Source organism: Numenius arquata, chromosome 1, assembly GCF_964106895.1.
Source record: "Numenius arquata chromosome 1, bNumArq3.hap1.1, whole genome shotgun sequence".
NCBI classification, from domain to species: domain Eukaryota; kingdom Metazoa; phylum Chordata; class Aves; order Charadriiformes; family Scolopacidae; genus Numenius; species Numenius arquata.
In genome coordinates, this window is record NC_133576.1 from 35,071,081 (window position 1) to 35,091,009 (window position 19,929).

Below are 19,929 nucleotides of genomic sequence, written 5' to 3' on the forward strand. Positions count from 1 at the left end.
TTCCACAGTGATACAGAGTAATTCTGTGAATGAATAGAATTCATAAGCATTGAACCACAGAGACTCTCCCGGTTGTTGAAGTTTTCGTTTTATCTATCTTTTATACTCTTTATTAATACTAAGAAATAAAAATGTGTGCACTTATTCAATCTAGCAGAAAACACCATAGTACGTATTTTCCATCTTTCCCACTATAACATTTGAAAGGGAAAAAAAGAATATTCCAATTAAGTAGGTGTCCATTGTTATTTCAGACAGACTTGAGAGTTACTGACATTATAAATTCATACAGATTATATCTATGTTTTGATTTGTCACCAGCAGCAGCTCCAATGCTTTTTTTTCCTGCTGGGGATTTCTACTCAGGACCGCTGGGCAGGTGCAGTGTACTTCATGTTCCCATGTGTGGTGCCTCTTCCTCTTCCTCTTCCTGTTTTGGTGTGTTACAGTGCCAGACATGGTGCTAACATGTGCTCTCCATACTTAGTGCAGGAAGGAAATAAGACTCTGAAAGTTTTTACCAAGGATTATAAAGTTCTGGTGGTTGCGGACTCCAAGGTTAGGGCTGTCCCTGTTTGACACTGTGTTTACTGTTCAAAGTTAAATAAGACTGACCTCACGCATCAGTATGAATGCAGATTTCTGCTTTGTTGATATATTCTGATTTTGATAATGCCTTTTACAAGAATGGGAAAATATAACTAGCATGGTTTCAGTTTTTGCTTCAGGCTAACACAGCATATTAAATTTTTGTCCCAGCTTCTTCATTGCTCTTTGCCATAGTCAACTTCTGTGTCTCTGCTGTGATCCTAATGTTAGTTCGTAGCTGTGCTTCAGCATGACTGCACCATTATTGTAATTTTTGTGTCATAGTATATTCTTGACTTAGTTACCCAGATCTCTATTAACAGATTTATACCATAGAACAATATATTGCAGACACACTAGCATTTTTTAAGTCCTTGTGAAAATTCGTCATACTATCTAGCATTTTTCATTTCACATGTTAATCTCCAGCATATTCTGGGAATCCTTTCTAGATATAGGCAACTGCTTCAAAATGTTTTCTTTTATTTAGTTAGTTAGCTAGTTAGTTAGTGTTTTTTGGTATTCTTTCTCTTGTATTCTTTCACATATTTCTGTGTTCAGAAATGTCAGCCAAACAGAAAATTTTTAATCAGCAGAAAAATTAATGACATTGTACACTAATCCATCTGCAGAATAGGACCAGGGAACAGGACTTCTTAAACTTTTCATGAAGAACCCACAGGACAAAAGTCATTCTAAGCAATGTGGCAGAAAGGATCTTATTATATATTTTACATTACTTTATAAGCAATTTCAAAGAGACTATTGTAATAATTTTAAGACAATTTTGAAAAAGTAGAAATTACCTTTAGTAAATATGTATTTTTATGATTATTTGGGACAAATTTTCTTGCCCACAATTGTTAGTGTTTCATTTAGTTTTGTGGACGTTGCTTAGTCTAGTAGATCCCTCTCTTCTTACTATATATATTTGATTATGAGAATAGGCACTGGGGTCATGCAAAAATCTCATATCATTCAGAGCATTTATTAGGTTGCTTTTTGCTCTAACTATAAATCCAAGATATATTACGTCATCCACATTTGAATAAAATACTTTCTCTCATACATGAGAACATAGGAAAGTTATTTTGAGTACAGACCAAATGTCTACATATCAAAGTCATTTTTCCCAACAGGATCAGAATGTAATTAGATAAACTAAAAAAGAAGATTGAGAAGTTACTGTAAAAGCTATTTCATTTTAAGGATCTTTGTGCTTATTTTCCTTACTTTTTTTTTTTTTTTTTTTTTAAACATCAAATAGCACTGTGCTTTGGAATGGAATTAATTATAGTGAAATATATAGTGAGTTATACAGTGAATTATAATATGTGGGATGCGTATTGAACTGATAAAAATTTCCTTTTTTATAAAATTCAGAATAGCACTGCAAACTTTATACTTCTTTAAAAATATCTTTAGTGATTTCAGTGAGGATTATAAATAATTTAACTTTTTTACAGGAATCCTGTTGACTATACTGCCCAGAAAGTACAACTAGTACATGCTTGTTTTTCAGAGAGTGAAGAATTACCATTTGGAATATATATTTTTAACTCAATTTTTTTTTTCTCTTTTTCAAATATGCTTCTAATAACCTATTACTGGAAACAGAAAATCGAGCTATCTGAATAATCTCAGATCTAATTCAGAAAATCAAGGTGAAGAACTTCAGTGAACATGTTGTTACAGCTACAGGTCAATATAATTTCACAGAAAGACACTCTCCATTGTGCAAGTAGAAGGTACCAAGAAAAAAAATTTGGCGGCTCATTATAGGTTGCAATACGGAAGGACAAAGCGAATATTTTTCTCAAAATACCTGTTCTCTACTACTACTCTCTATTATATAAAGCTACCTTAGTGCTTTAGGAGGGCATCTCTCAATGAATCACTAATACAGGATTTATACTCTATCTGTGATTGATAGTCACAGGTTGTTTCAGCATGTCTTCTCATAATTTCAAATGTGACTTTTTTGGGAAATATTTGTAGTCAAGGTAAAGTCAGAAATAAAATTGTTGAAGTGTATGTCCATTTTAGGTAGGAATAATGAAGATTTACCATTGCATTACATACTTGATGTTTTAAAAAAGAAGTAAATAACCTATAGGTAAATAATACTATTAATAACTATGTCATACAAAGTACTTGTAATATTTATACATCAGAAATTAAAACACTATTTTATGTTTTGTTTAAAAGAAATTGCATTTTAATTATCCCAAGAAATTCCTCCAAAAAACATGACATTCAGTACTGTACCGTGTTTACTAGTAACTTCATAACTTTTCTCTTTCTTTTATTAAATGTATAATGAAAATAGAATTTTTAGTGTTAGAAATGATATAAAAGATAACTAAGTGGTCCTGGCTACTAATTTTTACCAATCCAGAGGGGTTTAGGTTCAGTTTTGCATTAGAATTCCATAACTTTAATTTATGTACCTATGCTGTGAGGTTTTCACAGCAAAAAATATTTAGTGTTCTTGGATTCTCATATGGGATCAGAATATGTTTTTTTGAATAGTAATTATGATATACAGAATGCTTTATATGACTGTTTTATGTCAAATATTTTAAGATCTAAATTGTGTGTATTTTTCATGTATTTAGTGAAGAAACAGTTGTACACAGCTAAAAGCTCAATGACTTAAATATCAGCTGCCAATTGGTGAGTATTTAATGTAAAAAGCAGTAAACTTGAGCGTATGTATTTATAGGATTGGACATTAAAGTAAGTTTCAAGTTTAAATGTGACAGAGTGAAGTAGTTACTGGTTTTCCCTCCCTTTTCCACCTTCCTCAATAATGAAAGTAGTGAAATCAGTATTTTTAATCAGCTTCTTTTTTTTTTTTTTTTCCCTCAAATGAAAAAAGTGAAACAATGAGTAAGGCAAGTTTCCCAAAGCTACAATACACATGAAGAGCAGAACCATATTTAAAATAACTTCTTTTTCCTCAGGTGTACTACTCCATGAAGGCTGAAGTGTCAAGCAGTGGAATTTTTGTTAATTGTTTTATTTATTTTTCCCTAATATTTTATATACTTGAAATTCAAATAGTTTTTGGGGAGTGGGAAGGGAGGTGTTATGGATAAAGGTTTTTATGAAGTTGCTAAAAATAAAATTTATGTTCTAGAAAATCAGAAGCCAGCATTGATTTTTCTGCCTTGCCTTTTCCATGCAATGATGTGGAAATTAAATCCTGAAATTGCAGTTGTAGTTATGGATCATGTTTTTTAACAATTATGAGGTTCTGAAAGAAAATGTGAATAGTGAAAATAAAGCTATGACTGGATTTGTGTTTTTGTTATTGTTTGGGGGGATATTTCTGTTCAGTTTCACAATTACGTTTTTAAGGACAAGAAAGATAATGCTAACTATAATCTATGATACCATGATTTTACATATAAGTGTCTTCATTAACTGCAGCATGAAAGGAGTGGGATCATAAACAGGTTTTGAATACGCAGTTCATTATTCCAGTCATAAGTGGATACATTTTGTGGTTTACCTTGACAATGTTCCTTTAAGCATGTACTTATTCCCTTGATTATAGTGATTATAGTAAAAATATCTTTTTCTATATTATTTTTAATTTATTAGACAAATTTAGAAATTGCTTAGCTTAGTTATTACTTGTCAGTAATAACTTCACCATAGGTGAAGAGATGCTTTCAGTCATACTTATCAACGGTGTTTAATATATACAACATAGATAAATATACATACATACATATATATATATAAAACCTTTCTTTTTCCTGAATCAATGTAAACAGAGCCCAGATGGCCGTATAGAAGTCAAAGGGCAGCATGGAAAATCGTCACTGCATATTAAAGATGTGAAGTTGTCAGATTCAGGGAGATATGACTGTGAAGCTGCAAGTAGAATTGGTGGGCACCAAAAGAGCATGTACCTTGATATTGAATGTAAGTTCTAATATTTTGTTTTCTCTTTTAAATTTGTTTTAAAGGAAAAAAAAAAAAAAAGTACATTCTTAATGGAAGGTCATTTTTTCCTGGTAATTCATGTTTAAACTTTAATAATTTATAAGTATGTCCTTCTGTAGTTAGTGATACTGAATTCTGTGGAGGAATCCTGTTGTTTCTGAAATTGACAAGACCCTTGTCAGTGATTTAAGCAGGGCAGGATTTCATCTGAGATCATATTCCAGTGGTATTCCAGTGGCCACTTACTTAAGGCTAAGCTTAATAACTTCAAATCTTCAGGGTACTGGAGACTGCTGTGGGTGGAAAGTATTCAGTGCAATAAGGTAAGGATTGATTTGAGCAAAAGCTCAGTCTTGAGCTTAAGCTTCCAAGATTCAGCAGTCTTCTGTTTTTCTCCTAGTTCTCTGTTTTACTAATCCCTAGCAAGTCTCTAGTCTTTATAACCCCTCCTGGAGTTCACAAGTTTGTCGCAATCTCTTTTAGATAGGCTGCTTTATGGACAGGCTGCTTATTCAAAGCTCTGGAATTTTATCCAGGAGAAAAGGAGATTATTTTTGCTTAGAGAAGTGTCTGATGCTATAGAAGTCAGTCAGAAGAATAGAAATTTGAAATATATAAAAATTCATTGGAAAATTCTCTCTTCAAACTGTTCTTCAAATTCATGAAGCAAAGGTCTTCAAAAAATGAAAACAAACAAAAAAATCCTGCTTTAATATTTCATCATTGTTCTATTTTGCTAGAGATTTTCTAGATAAATTTTTCTACATTTGCAATATAGCTTGAGTGAGCCTGTTTGAGATTAAGACTCTGAACAGGAAAAGTCTTTCCAGTGCGAAAATAGATGTTGGAATAGGATCTGTGGCACAGAAAGATAAGTAGCAGTTACAAACTATCAGCTGAGTGATTTCCTGAGGAGTTCTGAAGTGTCTTCAGTGTACAGGTGGGTGTTCCATCTTTTTTGGCAGGCAAGCGATGCATTATGATGTAGGAAATAAATCTGAAAGGAAAATGAGAAATGGTCAAAGTTATAATTGGATGTTAGGAATGGAGAGATTTGCCAGCCCAGAAGACCTAAGAAATAAATACAGTATTTATTAATAGCTTTAACATAGCTATTCTCCAACAAATGGACATACAAGGGGACATATTTTAATTTTCACTTCATTTGTTTTGGTTTTCTTCTCTTCAAAATTGGTTTTGAGAAGAATTTTTTCAGGCTGGCTCTTTCAATAATCATTAGTGAGCCATTTTAGAAGAATTTTTATTATTTTTAATAATATTACAGTATAGTATAAACCTCAATAACTATTTTTAAATTAAAATATAAATAAATAAGTTTATATATAAATAAGTTTAATTGTTTATATTGTTCCACAGTTCCTTGATAGGACTGATCAATGCACCTATGCCATTCTGTCAGTTAATAACAAAACCACAGCACTTTTCTTTATATGTTTTAATATATTTGACAGTTTGTGTAGTCAGGAGAGGAGCATGCTCCCGTCACATCCTTAAATGTCAGTGCAGTTAAACAGGCATAATGGAGACACAGAGTGTCCTGGTGTCACTGTCTCATCCTTTTACTTACTGACCCCTATCAGAGACTTAAACTGACAGTAGGATTGCACAGAGTTTCTGTACTTTATCCTTATTCTCTGTTGGGGTTGCTTTTGATGATAAGAGCAGTTCTCGGGACAGGAAGAGATTATCAGGTTTGATACCAAATGGGCATAGTTAACCCTGCCTTTTTTCTGAAGTAAATGCTAGACAGACATGAATTGTAGGGAGCCCAGAGACAATTATTAGGATTTCTTCCTACAAAGTCATCTTTGAATTTACTTACGTTTAGTTTTCCTTATATTAAGTATGAAAAATAAATCAAAATTACATGAAAAAGAAAGATACCATTATAAATATTATTTACTAACAGATTTCATTACTTTGCAAAATTTGATTGCACATATGAAGCCTAGTGTGTATTGGATGATAATTAGAATGATGATAATGATAATAATAACAAAGTAACTGATTGAAAGTTCCTGTGTGATGGCATAAATGATGTGTACTAGGTATTGGGTATTAAGATGTGTCTATAGTGATTATATATTTATCATAAAGAAATAGCTATTTCTTTTTAAATAAAAACCTTGATAGAAATAGACAAAAAATAGATGAAACAGGAGATACTCTAAGATGAAGTTTTCAGAAATGCCTGAGGAAGTTAAATGTACAAATGCCAGTGAATGACAACTTGATTTTCATATATCAGGTGCCTTTCAATGTTAATTTTCCTATGCAGATGTTTACACTACTGTATGGTATATTTTGTCTTTTTAGCTGAGATATAATTATTCTGAAAAATACATGCTAGGGATATAAAGGAATCTTAAAAAGCACAATGCAGGCCTGGCTAAAAGAAGAAAAATTGTGATGAGAGAATACATTATTTCTTGGGTTCCACAAATCATTCATAGAATCATAGAATAGAATCATAGAATTGCCTAGGTTGGAAGGGACCTTTAAGATCATCTAGTCCAACCATCGACCTAACGCTGACAAAAACCATCACTAAACCATGTCTCAAAGCACTACATCTACCCGTATTTTACGTACCTCCAGGGATGTTGACTCAACCACTTCCTTGGGCAGCCTGTTCCAATGCTTAATAACCCTTTTGGTGTAAAAATTTTTCCTAATATCCAATCTAAACCTCCCCGGTGCAACTTGAGCCGATTTCGTTTTATCCTATTGCCTGTTACTTGGGAGAAGAGACTGACCTCTGCCTCTCTACAACCTCCTTTCAGGTAGTTGTAGAGAGCCATAAGGTCTCCCCTCAGCCTCCTTTTCTCCAGGATAAACAATCCCAGCTCCCTCAGCCTCTCCTCATAAGACTTATTCTCCAGATCCCTCACCGGCTTCATTGTCCTTCTCTGGACATGCTCCAGCACCTCAATGTCTTTTTTGTAGACCAAACCTGGACACAGTGCTGAGTACAGGGGGACAATCACTTCCCTAGTCCTACTTATCACACTGTTCCTGACAGGGCACCTTGCTGTTGGCCTTCTTGGCCACCTGGGCACACTACTGGCTCATATTCAGGTGGCTGTTGACCAACTGCTGGGCTGCTGGGCAGCTTTCCAGCCACTCATCCCCAAGTCTGTAGCATTGCATGAGGTTGTTGTGACCCAAGTGCAGGATCCGCACTTGGACTTGTTGAACCTCATACCATTGGCCTCAGCCCATTGATCCAGCCTGTCCAGATCTTTCTGCAAAGCCTTTCTACCACCCTCAAGCAGGTTGACACTCCCACCTAACTTGATGTCATCTGCAAACTTACTGAGGGTGCACTCAATCCCCGCATCCTGATCATTGATAAATATATTAAAGAGCAGTGGCCCCATTACCAAGCACTGGGGAACACCATTTGTGACCAGCCGCCAAGTAGATTTAACTCCATTCATCACCACTCTCTGGGCCCAGCTCTCCAGCCAGTTTTTTACCCAGCAAAGAATACTCCTGTCCAAGCCATGGCCATCCAGTTTCTCCAGTATAATACTGTGGGAAACTGTATCAAAGGCCTTACTAAAGTCCAGGTAAACTACAATGATTAGCATTAGAGAATGAAAAATCATAATTTTGACATGTTCGATATGCTGGACTGGATCATCTTTCTTCATAGTATTATTCTTATTTAGGATGCACTGATGGCATTACTTAAGTTAGGATTCAAACAAGCCAGTAATAATCAAGAATCTATGATTCTTAAAACTGGCCTCTACTTGCCCTTAAAGTTTTCCTTGCGTTGTGTTCAAACTGTCATTATCAGAGTCAGAAGTATTCACAACACATAATTGAGTACTTCTAGGTGCACACACTATGTAAGAGGCTGGTCCCTGATTGCTCTGTATCACCAAGTGCGAATTCCTCGGAGAATACTCCTGTTACTGGAAAGAAATGTATTAAGTCATGTTCTTTGGAAGTCTCTGTTTTTCCATATACTGCCTGGGAAACATCCTAACTTACAGTCTTTTGTAACTGCAATTACCAGTTTTCACTCTATTTCAGTTAAAACTCCCGAGTTTCAATATTGATATAGCAGTTATTAGATATGTTGGGTGCCTACTTTCTCACTGTACACAAAGACTAGTGTTTTGGGATATAATCAGCTATCGCAATCATATTGCATTCAGTAATGTATGAGATCAGCTACGAGTGGCTGACATTTTCAAAAAAAAATAAAAAAATGCACATTTAAATAATTTAAAATGTCTTCCAAAAGGAGAAGTTTTTCTTACTACTGGTTTTCATCTGAACCTGAATTTTGCGGTTATATTCCTTACTAGTTAAGTACCAACATTTAGTGGTATCAAAAGAAAATTTGGTAACGTGCTATTTAATTTTATATCTTTGAAAACATATACAGCATTACTTAAAAGCAGGTTGAACAAGTTGAGCTACAAATTCTATTTATCTTCAAGGAAGCAAGGCTTTGAATCAGTGAAAATAATTCTACTGTGTGCAGGATATCAGAGGTGTTGTGACTAATGTCACAAATGTTTCATCTACCCACTGCTGTCATAAATTATAATAAATACAGACAGTTCGTACTTTGGATTTGGTTTCTGTTAATCAGTGTACCAGCATCCCACCACTACTCACAGAATTGCAGAATGGTTGAGGTTAGAAGGGATTGCCTTTTGTCCTATTATGGGACACCACTGAAAAGACCCTGGCTCCATCTTATTTATAACCTCCCTTTAATTAAGATATTAATAATGGGGACCCAGCCCTATCTTGTTATCACAGCCAGGAATCAAAACTAATACACACAATGTCAGGTCATATGACCTAAGAAAGAGACAGGAAAAACAATCAAGAGAAACAAAGTGTTGAAATATAATTTTGCATCTTTTCTATTAAAGTACTATTGGTTTTAGTTACATTTCTTCCTGCCAAATTTATAGCTTAAAATGAGAAAGTAAAGATGGAAAAGGTCAATCTTTAGTATCATGAAATACATGTATAATTTTGACATGACTTTGGAGCTCATGAGTGTCAATTGTAAAATTTAGAATTTTCCTTCTTTGACTTGTGCACTTGCATAGAAGCAAATTTGGATGCCATTGCAGTGACTTAAAGGGGATAAGAACGTTGAATTCTGAGCAAAAGATGAGGTTTATTGCATAGAGTCACTTTGCAATAACCATTTCACCAAAACTACTCCCAGTAATGAAGCAGAGATGAATGCGTCTTTGTTGTATTTTCTTGATATTGCAACAATAAATGTGGCAAAGTAGCTAAAATTATACTTTATTCATCTGTATAGTAAATCTACCTATTGTTTAGACCAAAATGCTGTCATCATACTTCAGAACAGAAATTCCATCTTAAAAGCTTTTGGCCTATATATGTTAATGACTTGTTAAAATGTGATATTCATGTTGGGAATTTCTATAAATATTTACCAAGCAGAGCTCTTTACTGCATGCTTTTTTTTTGACCTTGCAATGAGCTTGATGGAATTTTAAGTAGATTTTTATTGACATGTTGGCTTTTTTTTTAATCAAAAAATACAATTTTGAATTAATATTTGAATAAAACATTAATAAAATATTTTAGGTTTAATTCTGTTTCTCTTCTAATAATTTGTTTTATTAATAGGTATATATATGCCTCCACATCTTTTCTTACTGACATAATTTTTTCACATATGAAATTGTGAAAAGTAAAGGTTAAAAAAAAGCAAGAAAGAGCTTTCTAATGTTTCCTTGAAGATGGTTCTACTTCATGAGTTGGTCTTACAGGCTAAAAATATTAATGTTTACATTGATAATGAATGCATAATTTTTAAACTGGTTTTCATACTTGCAAATTTCAATAGAGTTTGCAAGTCATTTCATACTACGTAAGTGTAATTTATATTATACAGTGATGACCTGTGAATGAAAAAAAATGCAACATGGCCATCGTCATGCTCTATACCTCCAAGATAGGTCCAGTAGAGCAGAAGCAATGCATCTGTGAATTATGAAGAAAATAATTAGGTGGTATGATAAGTGTGATGTTAAAACTTTGTGTTGCCATACACACTGGGAGCAGCATAGGGCAAAAGAGGGAAACACTATGTGAGTTTGAGCACACTGTACTTGAGGTATGAGGGATATAAGGTATGGGCTTAGGGGGACCACTGTTGGAAATGGAGTTGGATATACAGGGTAATTTCAGCGATGCTGTTTGGATTTTTAGTGTGTTCCTTAAAATCTCTTAAGAGATTTTGTTGTTGTTGTTGTTGTTTTTTGGACAGCACTGTGTGCAAACATTAAGCAAAGAGATCATGAGGCTGAGTATTCTGTCCTGGAATACATGTAATAAATGAAATTTTGATACAAACTGGTGCCATCCTGGCACCTGCCAGTAACTGGCAACACCTGATCATTTTATTACTAAAATAAAAATTACTGCTAGTGTGAGAGATGTATAGGGGAAGTCTTCTTGTTCCAGTTCTGATGGCCAGTGTTCTTAGTGATTTACTACACATAAAAAATGACTGATGGATACATGCTGACAGTTTCTTTTAAACATCCCTTTTGACATTTTTTAGCTTATTTTACCTAGCTGTAATTTCTTTATAATTTCTTCTCCTATTTTAGACAGCTTTTGATAATTTTAGACAGGTTGATCCATTCACAACAGATATTTCTATGAAACTAATATTTCTTGGGGTTTTTGTTTGGTTTTCTGGGCTCGGATTTTTTTTTTTCTTTTGTTTGGGGTTGGGTTTTGGTTTTGTTTTTTTTCTTTTGAAAGTGATCAACCAAATACAATTCCTTAATGTCAAGTAGAATTCAAAGAAAAGTAGATGCAGTGAATTTCTATGACTCTGGAAGCACCAAGCACCAAAATTATGCATGCATTCTTGCCCAGCATAAGGTTGAAGGCGCCATTATCAACAACATACTTTGCATCTAGCAGAAAGATACCTTATCTTCATGATAGCTAATCTTTTGTCAATGTTTATGGAAATGGAGAAATTAGTGTGGTGTCTGGATATTAAAAATAATATCATAGTCAAGATTATGAGGGACTAGTAATCCTTGCCAGTAAGAAGCAACTCTCACTCTAAGATGAATTGTATAATTAGTAGATACTCTGTCATACTACTGAATATCAGTGGTTTATTGTAGTGCATTTTGAAAGGGAGCAAGAGAATGGGGTGGGGGAAAGGAAACATTAGTGAGAGTGGTATTTCCTGTCACTTGCTGTGAAACAAACACGTACCTCTGCAAAACTGCTGATCTCAAACTTTCGAAATGATGAGCTGGATTCTGAAACACCCCCTCTGGTTTTAGCTAATAATCATGGCAACTTAAAACCTAGATTATGTTTCATTTGCTTTTCTATTTGGAAACTTCACATGCATATCTTGCACCCTTTTTCCTTGCAGCCCCATGATCGTGATAGTAGTAGTAAAACTGTGTAAGTTAGTAAACCTGAAGCTCCGTAGTTCCTGTCTTCCTTTTAAGGATGGTTATATAATAAAATACAATCACCTGGCCTCATTTGTTAAGTCTTCCTAATATTATTTTTTGTTACAAGGAATATGTGACAGTTATTGTACCTGTCTGGGGAGGTTCTTCTACTTTATCTCCAAGGAAAAGCTGTTAATTCCAAAATATTAACTATTGCAAAACAGTTATGCAGGAGAAAATACAAGAGAAAGATAGAAGGCTGTTAACCAAATTGTTGCAGAGTTACAAATATTTAAGGTACTTTTACACGATGGATGGCAAGGAAGTACTAGATTTGCTAGAGAATGCAGTTTACTGAAGTCCTTGGTGATGGGAAATTTATGCCAGTACTAACCATTTAAGAGAGAGACTTCCAATGATATACTACACAAAATCTCCCAGCATCTTAGACCTGACAGTCTGTCCCGTATTTTCATTGTATCTTCCAGGAAAAACAAATTATTTGAGGAAAAAATAGCCAAAAGTTTGAAAACCTATGTTCTTAAATTAAGAAGTGCAAATCTGATTCTGTACACTATTTTGCTATTATAGCTGTCTGGACACATGTGCTGAACCAGATAATTTGCCATATCCAATTTTGTGTATAATGCCAAACATAAACCAGAGCTCAACCTTTGAAGTCGTTAATTGAATTGCCTTCTGGATGAGCCAGATGATGTATTAATCTCTTCTTGAATCACTGTTCTTGGACATTATACCTAATAGGGATATCTAGAGAAAACTAGATATCGGAAAACTGCTAGAGACAGTTTTCAGGTCAGTTTACTTCTCTTACATAGGCTTCCTATACAGGTTATCCAGAACCACTTCTCCTAATTGGACTGCTGACCTATTAGTTTCTTTCTTGTTTGGGAAAATGAACAGCTTGAGTTTACCTGGTGCTGGTGCCATAATATTCAATATTCTAAAATGCCATTTTAAAGTTATAGTTGCTTGTAGAATCCTATGTGTTATAGTCTTTGTTCCTTCTAGTTATCTTTTTCATTTGGATTGCCTCATTTCTCAAAAATAATAATCCATCTTTCAACATTCACGCTTATAACTACTTATGAACCTCATCATATCCCGGGCTGCATCAAAAGAAATACAGCCAGCAGGTCAAGGGAGGTGATTCTGCCCCTCTATTCTGCTCTTGTGAGACTCTACCTGGAGTACTGTGTCCAGCTCTGGGGTCCCCAGCACAAGATAGACATGGACCTGTTAGAGCGGGTCTGGAGGAAGGCCAAAAAAATGATCAGAGGGATGGAACACCTCTCCAATGAAAACAGGCTGAGAGAGTTGGGGTTGTTCAGCCTGGAGAAGAGAAGGCTCCAGGTAAACCTTATTGCAGACTTTCAGTACTTAAAGGGGCATTACAAGAAAGATGAGGACAAACTTTTTAGCAGTGCTTGCTGTGATAGGACAAGGGGCAATGGTTTTAAACTAAAAGAGGATTGTTTCAGATTAGATATAAGGAAGAATTTTTTTGCAATGAGGGAGGTGAGACACTGGAACAGGTTGCCCAGAGAAGTTGTGGCTGCCCCATCCCTGGAAGCGTTCAAGGTTGGTTTGGATGGGACTTTTAGCAACCTGATGTAGTGATATAGTAGAAGATGCCCTGCCTATTGCAGGAGGGCTGGACTAGATGATCTTTAAAGGTTCCTTCCAACCCAAACCATTTTATGATTCTACGATTTATTGTGTGCTTATACTAATATGAACAGTAGCTTTTGTACTTTTCTGCAGGTTTTGGGGTTTTCTCAGTCAAAGAGCCATAATGTTCAGACGTTTCATCAGAGTTGCTTTTTTAAAAAATTGAGTACATTCAAGCTCCTAGTTATGTATTCAGCTGTTTAGAAGTCCAGTATGTTGTCTTAACTGGTAGTACTTTATGTACAAAAGCTTAAAAAGAACAGTTCATTTACACCCTGAATTGTTTTTTTGTCAGGTGTAAATTAATCCTGAGTTACACAGAAATTAATCAGAGCATATTTTTATTTTTCAGTAGTTTTAAATTTCTCACTGATCTGCATGGAAGCTTTTATCTTTTTATACAGTACATATATTGCATTTAAGTATCCTTAACATATGCTAACATATGAGAATGTCCACCTTCTCATTTCTACTTGGTTATATTTCATTTTCAATTGTTAGAATTTCTTGATAAATGTTCTGTTTATTAACTTAATTTGTTCCTTAGTTATTCTAGAAAACAGGTTTTGTAGACATAAAATAGTCAACCGTACGTTTTCAAAGCCTTAGCTTTAATGTTTGTTATCTTTTCGTGCTCTGTTTTATATTAAATATATTGTGTGTTTCTGTTTGATCAATACTGATTCTGTAACCATCTAAGTATAATATACCACAGTTAGTGATGAAGAGCGTATTAGAATAACCCAAAATCTCTTTATAAACCAGTTATTCCCTTCCAACTCAGTTTTTAATTTTACAAGAAATGTAAAATAACTTTTATTTGTACTGTAAATATTTTTTTTCCAGATTTATTTTCTTTGTGTGAAACATCACTCCAGGTATCTTAATCTGTTCCTGATGAGGAAATAAAAAATCATCTAACTTAAGATGATCTCTCTGAATCAAGCCATTAGCACAGTCATCATGTGTCCTCTTTTTTTTTTTGCTATATTGGAGCAATATTGGACTGCTGGGAAAATGGCTGCAAAGCCTTTTTACCCAGACCTTTTCAGAGGGAAAATGTGAAGCTCTTTTTGTTTAGGAAAGTTTTACATTTGGGAGTTGTTACATATCTTTATTTGATGGATATTTAGTCCTATTTGTGTTTTATGATGTTAAAACTGTTAGTATCTGTGTTCATGTGTAGATGGAAATCCATAACTCAACTATTCTTATATAAATAAACAAATACTATAGGCATCCAAAATGTACCTTTAGAAGAGAGAGCAGTCTGAACTGAAAGTCCGTATTCTTCTAAATGCTTGTACCTGCGGTGTAGAAGTGTACGCTACTTTTTCACTTGTAAGACTTTTAAAATAGGATATGGGCTTGGCGCATGTGTATCTAAATCAACAGAGAGCATCAAACCACATGGTGTCACCTGGGAAGGAAAGTTAGGTTCAGACAGAATGTCTTTTTATCTTCCATGTTCATGCCACTGTTCATTAACGGAATTAACTTATTCTGAGAAATTTTGCATTGGAAGACAGTGCTTATCTAAAATTTGTGAAATAACCGCATTTTGTGCCTCATGAACAGTCTGATGAGATTTCTGATCCATATGTTGAAAACATTAGGTGCCAAAAACTGTCAGCCAGGCAAAAGGCAGTTTGTACAGTTTTCCTTCAAGTGATTCCCACCATTAACTTCATTTCCAGTGTAAAAGCCAAAGCTCTGACTTGATATTCTGAGATTCCTGACCATACTTAACCATAAAACAGGCATATGCAGTTTGTTTTTTTCTTCATAGAGCTCCACTAGTGTGAGGTGTCACATCCTGAAGACTCTTTGATAGTCCATTTTTGCAGTAGGAAGTTTAGATGATGAAATATGTCTTTTTTAAAGGTCTACAAACATCAAGGAGCACTAGAATTACTTACCAAAACATTTCCAAAAGAAAAATGAGCTCCTGTATCAGGTAATAAATTCATAGGAAGACATACTTTACTTATTTGTATGAAACAACTTGCTTTCCTACAAAAATAAGGGCTGAATTTCAGCTGAAACAGTTTCAGGAAAGGAGAAAGCTACCAAAATAAAGGCTCAAGAAACTCAAGGTTGAATGCTGATATTTTCATGGTCCATAATAAAGTGATGCAGCAATCAATTGAAATTTCTATGTGAACATGAATGCTTGGATAGGGGTATACAGCTTGTTTTACTAAAACACTTATTATATTTGTGTATTACTTCCTTTTTCCAGACGCTCCAACATTTGTGTCAAATCAGACTATATATTACTCTTGGGAAGGCAATCCCATCAATATAAGTTGTGAAGTGCTAGCAAATCCATCTGCCTCAGTTCAGTGGAGAAGAGGAAAATTAGTTTTACCAGTAAAAAATACAACGCATCTGAAGACCTACAGCACAGGAAGAAAGCTGATTTTAGAGGTAAGGCTTAAAATTGAAATCAATGTGGTGACATTAATTCATTTCTTCCTCAGTTTAGCACCGTTCAAGTACTGTAGAGATCATTTAAGGAAAAGACATATTTTAATAAGTAAAGCTCTTTTTTTTTAAAAAAAAAATCAACTATTTATGAACTTATCTCCACATTTCTTGTGAGCAGTTAGAAAATAAACATCATTTGCACAACTTGTGCTCAGTGAAAAACTGTAAATGCTGCAAAGAATGCATCTTAATTATCTGTTTACCGTATTAACTTGACTAAACAGTTAACTACTCGGCAATAGCATATAGCAAATCATGGTCCTTAATTAATCATTTCACAAAAAAAAGCGTAACCAGTGTTTTCAGCCCTGGTTTCACCTGCTACAAGGACAACATACTTTATTCCTCCACAGGAATACAGAGGAAGTAGTTAGTTTTTTTCATTTCTGTCTTGTATCAGGCTGATGTCTGACCATAAGCTTCTCAGTTGTCATAGGAACAAGGGTTGAGAAGCTCTAGGACTAATCAGTGCGGGGAACATACTTCAGATCCCAAGAAAGAGGTGTACAGTACACTGAAAAAAAAAAATATTTTTTTTCCTAAAGTCCAAAGGAGTAACCTCGTTTCTTGTAGTAGAGGATATATATTCAAAGAGTCACAGTCTTACTGTTGTTTGAAGGTCATCTTTAGGGTTTTTTTTTATTTTAAGTAAAGCTTAACAACACAAAATATGCTTTATAGTGTGTGGTTCTTTGAGTGCTCTTCCATTCTGTCACCTGAAAAGTTGGTCAGGCAAGATGGATTCCAGTAACGCGTCAGTTCCCTGCAGTATCTAGTATCTGTTTTGTCTTACATCCTTGTTCAACTGAGTTTACAGTTGAGCCACATCCCTTACATCTTCTTTCCCCCCAGAATGTCTGATGTATTGTGAATCCTGCAGACAATGAAAAGTAAAATATTATTCTTGTAACATCTGTAGGAATCAGTGACTTTCTGACCTTTCATTGCTTATTTCAGTCAAACTATCAGTTTGTGCAAATAGTGTCCGTGAAAAAAATGTAAAATTTCTTAGATTTTTTTCCTTGTTTGAAAGTGGAATTGTAAAGATGAACAATGTCACCATTTTCCATTATTTGATTTCCTCATTTGAATTTGAGAAGGTGTTTAACATGAAAAAGAGTGTATTTAGATCTGTATTTGGAGAATATATGATATAGGCAGAAGTAGGAATGCATCTGCATATTGGTTAAGGATAACATATTTACATTTTAAATTTCATTAAACAACTTTAGTATTTCATTAGAAATTAATATTTTAAAACTCTATTTATTTTAAAGATTGCTCCCACATCTGACAGTGATTTTGGAAGGTATAATTGTACAGCCACAAACAGGATAGGAACAAGATATCAGGAGTATACACTTGGTCAAGCTGGTAAGTTAAAAAGTAGTTTCCTTTTCTTCAAATTTTTTTCTGTTTTAATCAAAATTAAGTTCAGACACACTTTTCTCTGTTTATTTCATTCCAATGGAATGTTTGCAGTTAATTTTAATTATTTAAATTAAGTTGCAATATAAAGTAAAATAAACCAGTTCCTTTAGAATATGAATCTTATTTGGTTTTAAATTTAAGGCCTTCTGAAATTTGAAAAAATTGAGTTAGTTTAACTTTTTTCTTTGTCCTTATTGCATCCTACATTTATAACTGTATTTTCATTACTTCAGTGGAGAGACACATGGTTTGCAGGCAGGAAAAATAAGAAGGAATTAGGAAATTCTTTTTTCCTTTTTTCCCCTGGTATTTTCCTGATAAACCAAGGATGACAAAAGATTGAAATACTTCAGCAAAGAATTTCTATCTTCATTTGCAGTTTTAGTTATTTCAAAGCAGAATTTGGCCCAGAGTGCTAGATTGAATTAATTTAAGCTCTAAGATGACAACCAATTGTTACAGAATTTCTGAATATCTTTAGGTCCATCTATTGTTGTTTAGGGAAATACAAATATATATGACTGCATGTTTGTTCTTTGGCAGTAATAATTATTAACTGAGAGTAAATGAGAGTTTCTTAGCATTTCTTTCAATTACATTTTCTTGTGGAATGGAGTAATGCTTGTTCAGCAAGTTTTGAGGTCTCCCAACATTTGGATCTTCATACTTAGATGATGCAAATTGTCTCAGCTTTACTGACATCTATGGATTTATAATGCAGTTCACAGTAACAAAGGTACAGCCCTACTGAAAGCTATACACCCCTTGTGATGCATTTTTCTGGACCATTTTCATGATGTAACTTTCAGGTCATATCATACTGCCAGACTGGCTGACATGTTTTAGGGGACAAGTAGAAATAAGTTCTTGTATAATTTTTTTTTTAAACGTAGGACTTGTATGTTTTTTATGATCTTGAATGTTTCAGCTGTAACTTTTCGTTACACTTTTTTTTTAAATAAGAAAATTAATTCTTTGGAGCTCTACTAGGAGGACCTTTGGAGATGCATTGCTGAAATGTACACATCCAGTCATAGGGAGGATCTCTTACCTGTCCTGGTGTTTTAATTTTTATAGTTTTGCTTAATAAGGTAATTATTTTCTTTTGGTGTATCAGGAGTTATAAAAAAATTTTGTTCATTAAGAAATTTCTTAGAAGTTGTACACAGCATTGAAAATTTTTCCTGTTAGCTCTAAATGATGGATTACCAGCACATACTTATACCATGAATACTATACTATTTTTTTGTCTTTAAACAGTGGTCAAAAGAGCTGATCTTCCTAAAATAGAAATATGTGGGGTTTATTGAGAAAACAGCAGATTTCTGTGTGGCACAATTTTACATCATCCAGAAGGTCCATTCCCCTTCATTTTACAACTTTTTTGGGGTATTGGCTGTGTTGCAAATCTAATCTTCCTTTAATACCTACATGTGATCAATGAGAAATATATTACTCTTCCTTTTGCATGTAACCATCCTTAGTCCCAGCTAAATCCTAATTTCATACAATACGTTTTTTTACTTTCCACCTTACAAAATTGTCTCCAATATAAGGATTCACATAATCTAATTCATACCTATAATAATTTTATTCTTTTTAAAAAAGAAATTCCAGAAGAGAATAGTTTGTAGAATCTTCAGGCATGTTCGTGGTCATCTACCTGGTTGATCCCATTTATTTCAATGGAATTACTTGAACAATTGAGTTTCTGTAATAGGGCTAAAATTATGACTGTAGCAGCTCATCAGTACTACATGTGGCATTAAATATGAAAAATGAATACTCCCTGTGACGTTCAAAATTGAGGTAGTAATAGAAAATCTCTAAGCTTTGAGGAAAAACACAATCAATATCTATACCAACTACTCTGGCCCTTATCTCAAGACTTGTAGGAAGTTAGCATTGATTTGAGTAGGTAAACTATATCTATTATGCGTATATTACTTTTCCATCATTTAATTTAGGAAGTAGATTTAGCCCTCTAAACATCTCAGGACTTGATTTTCTAAATATCTCTAAATAGGATTTGCAGAGTTACATTAAATTCATCAAACAAAAGGACTGCAGTATTTCTCTTCAGTAGAATGCTTTATCTTTGGGGTAACGCGTGCGTCTGTTGATTTGACAGCAGCACGGGTTCTGCCTGTCATGCAGAGTTAGGTGCTACACTTGTCTCTGGAGTATCATCTCTAAGATTTGTTACATGTGAGGCTTCACTGGAAGGGAAAAGCAGGAGAAGTACAATATGAAAGGTACTAGAATAATTTCTGAATTCCTCTCAAATCAGAAGACTTGGCAC

General features: G+C 34.2%; 1 protein-coding gene across 1 annotated transcript in view; it reads left to right on the forward strand.

The window, feature by feature from the left end:
- The window catches only part of NCAM2 (neural cell adhesion molecule 2), a 145,918-nt gene that overhangs the window by 48,368 nt on the left and 77,621 nt on the right, over positions 1 to 19,929 (forward strand). The window contains exons 8-10 of the mRNA XM_074167448.1: positions 4,374 to 4,524; positions 15,949 to 16,136; positions 17,474 to 17,570. Coding sequence (XP_074023549.1) covers positions 4,374 to 4,524; positions 15,949 to 16,136; positions 17,474 to 17,570 — 436 coding nt within the window. The remainder of the gene's footprint in view (positions 1 to 4,373; positions 4,525 to 15,948; positions 16,137 to 17,473; positions 17,571 to 19,929) is intronic.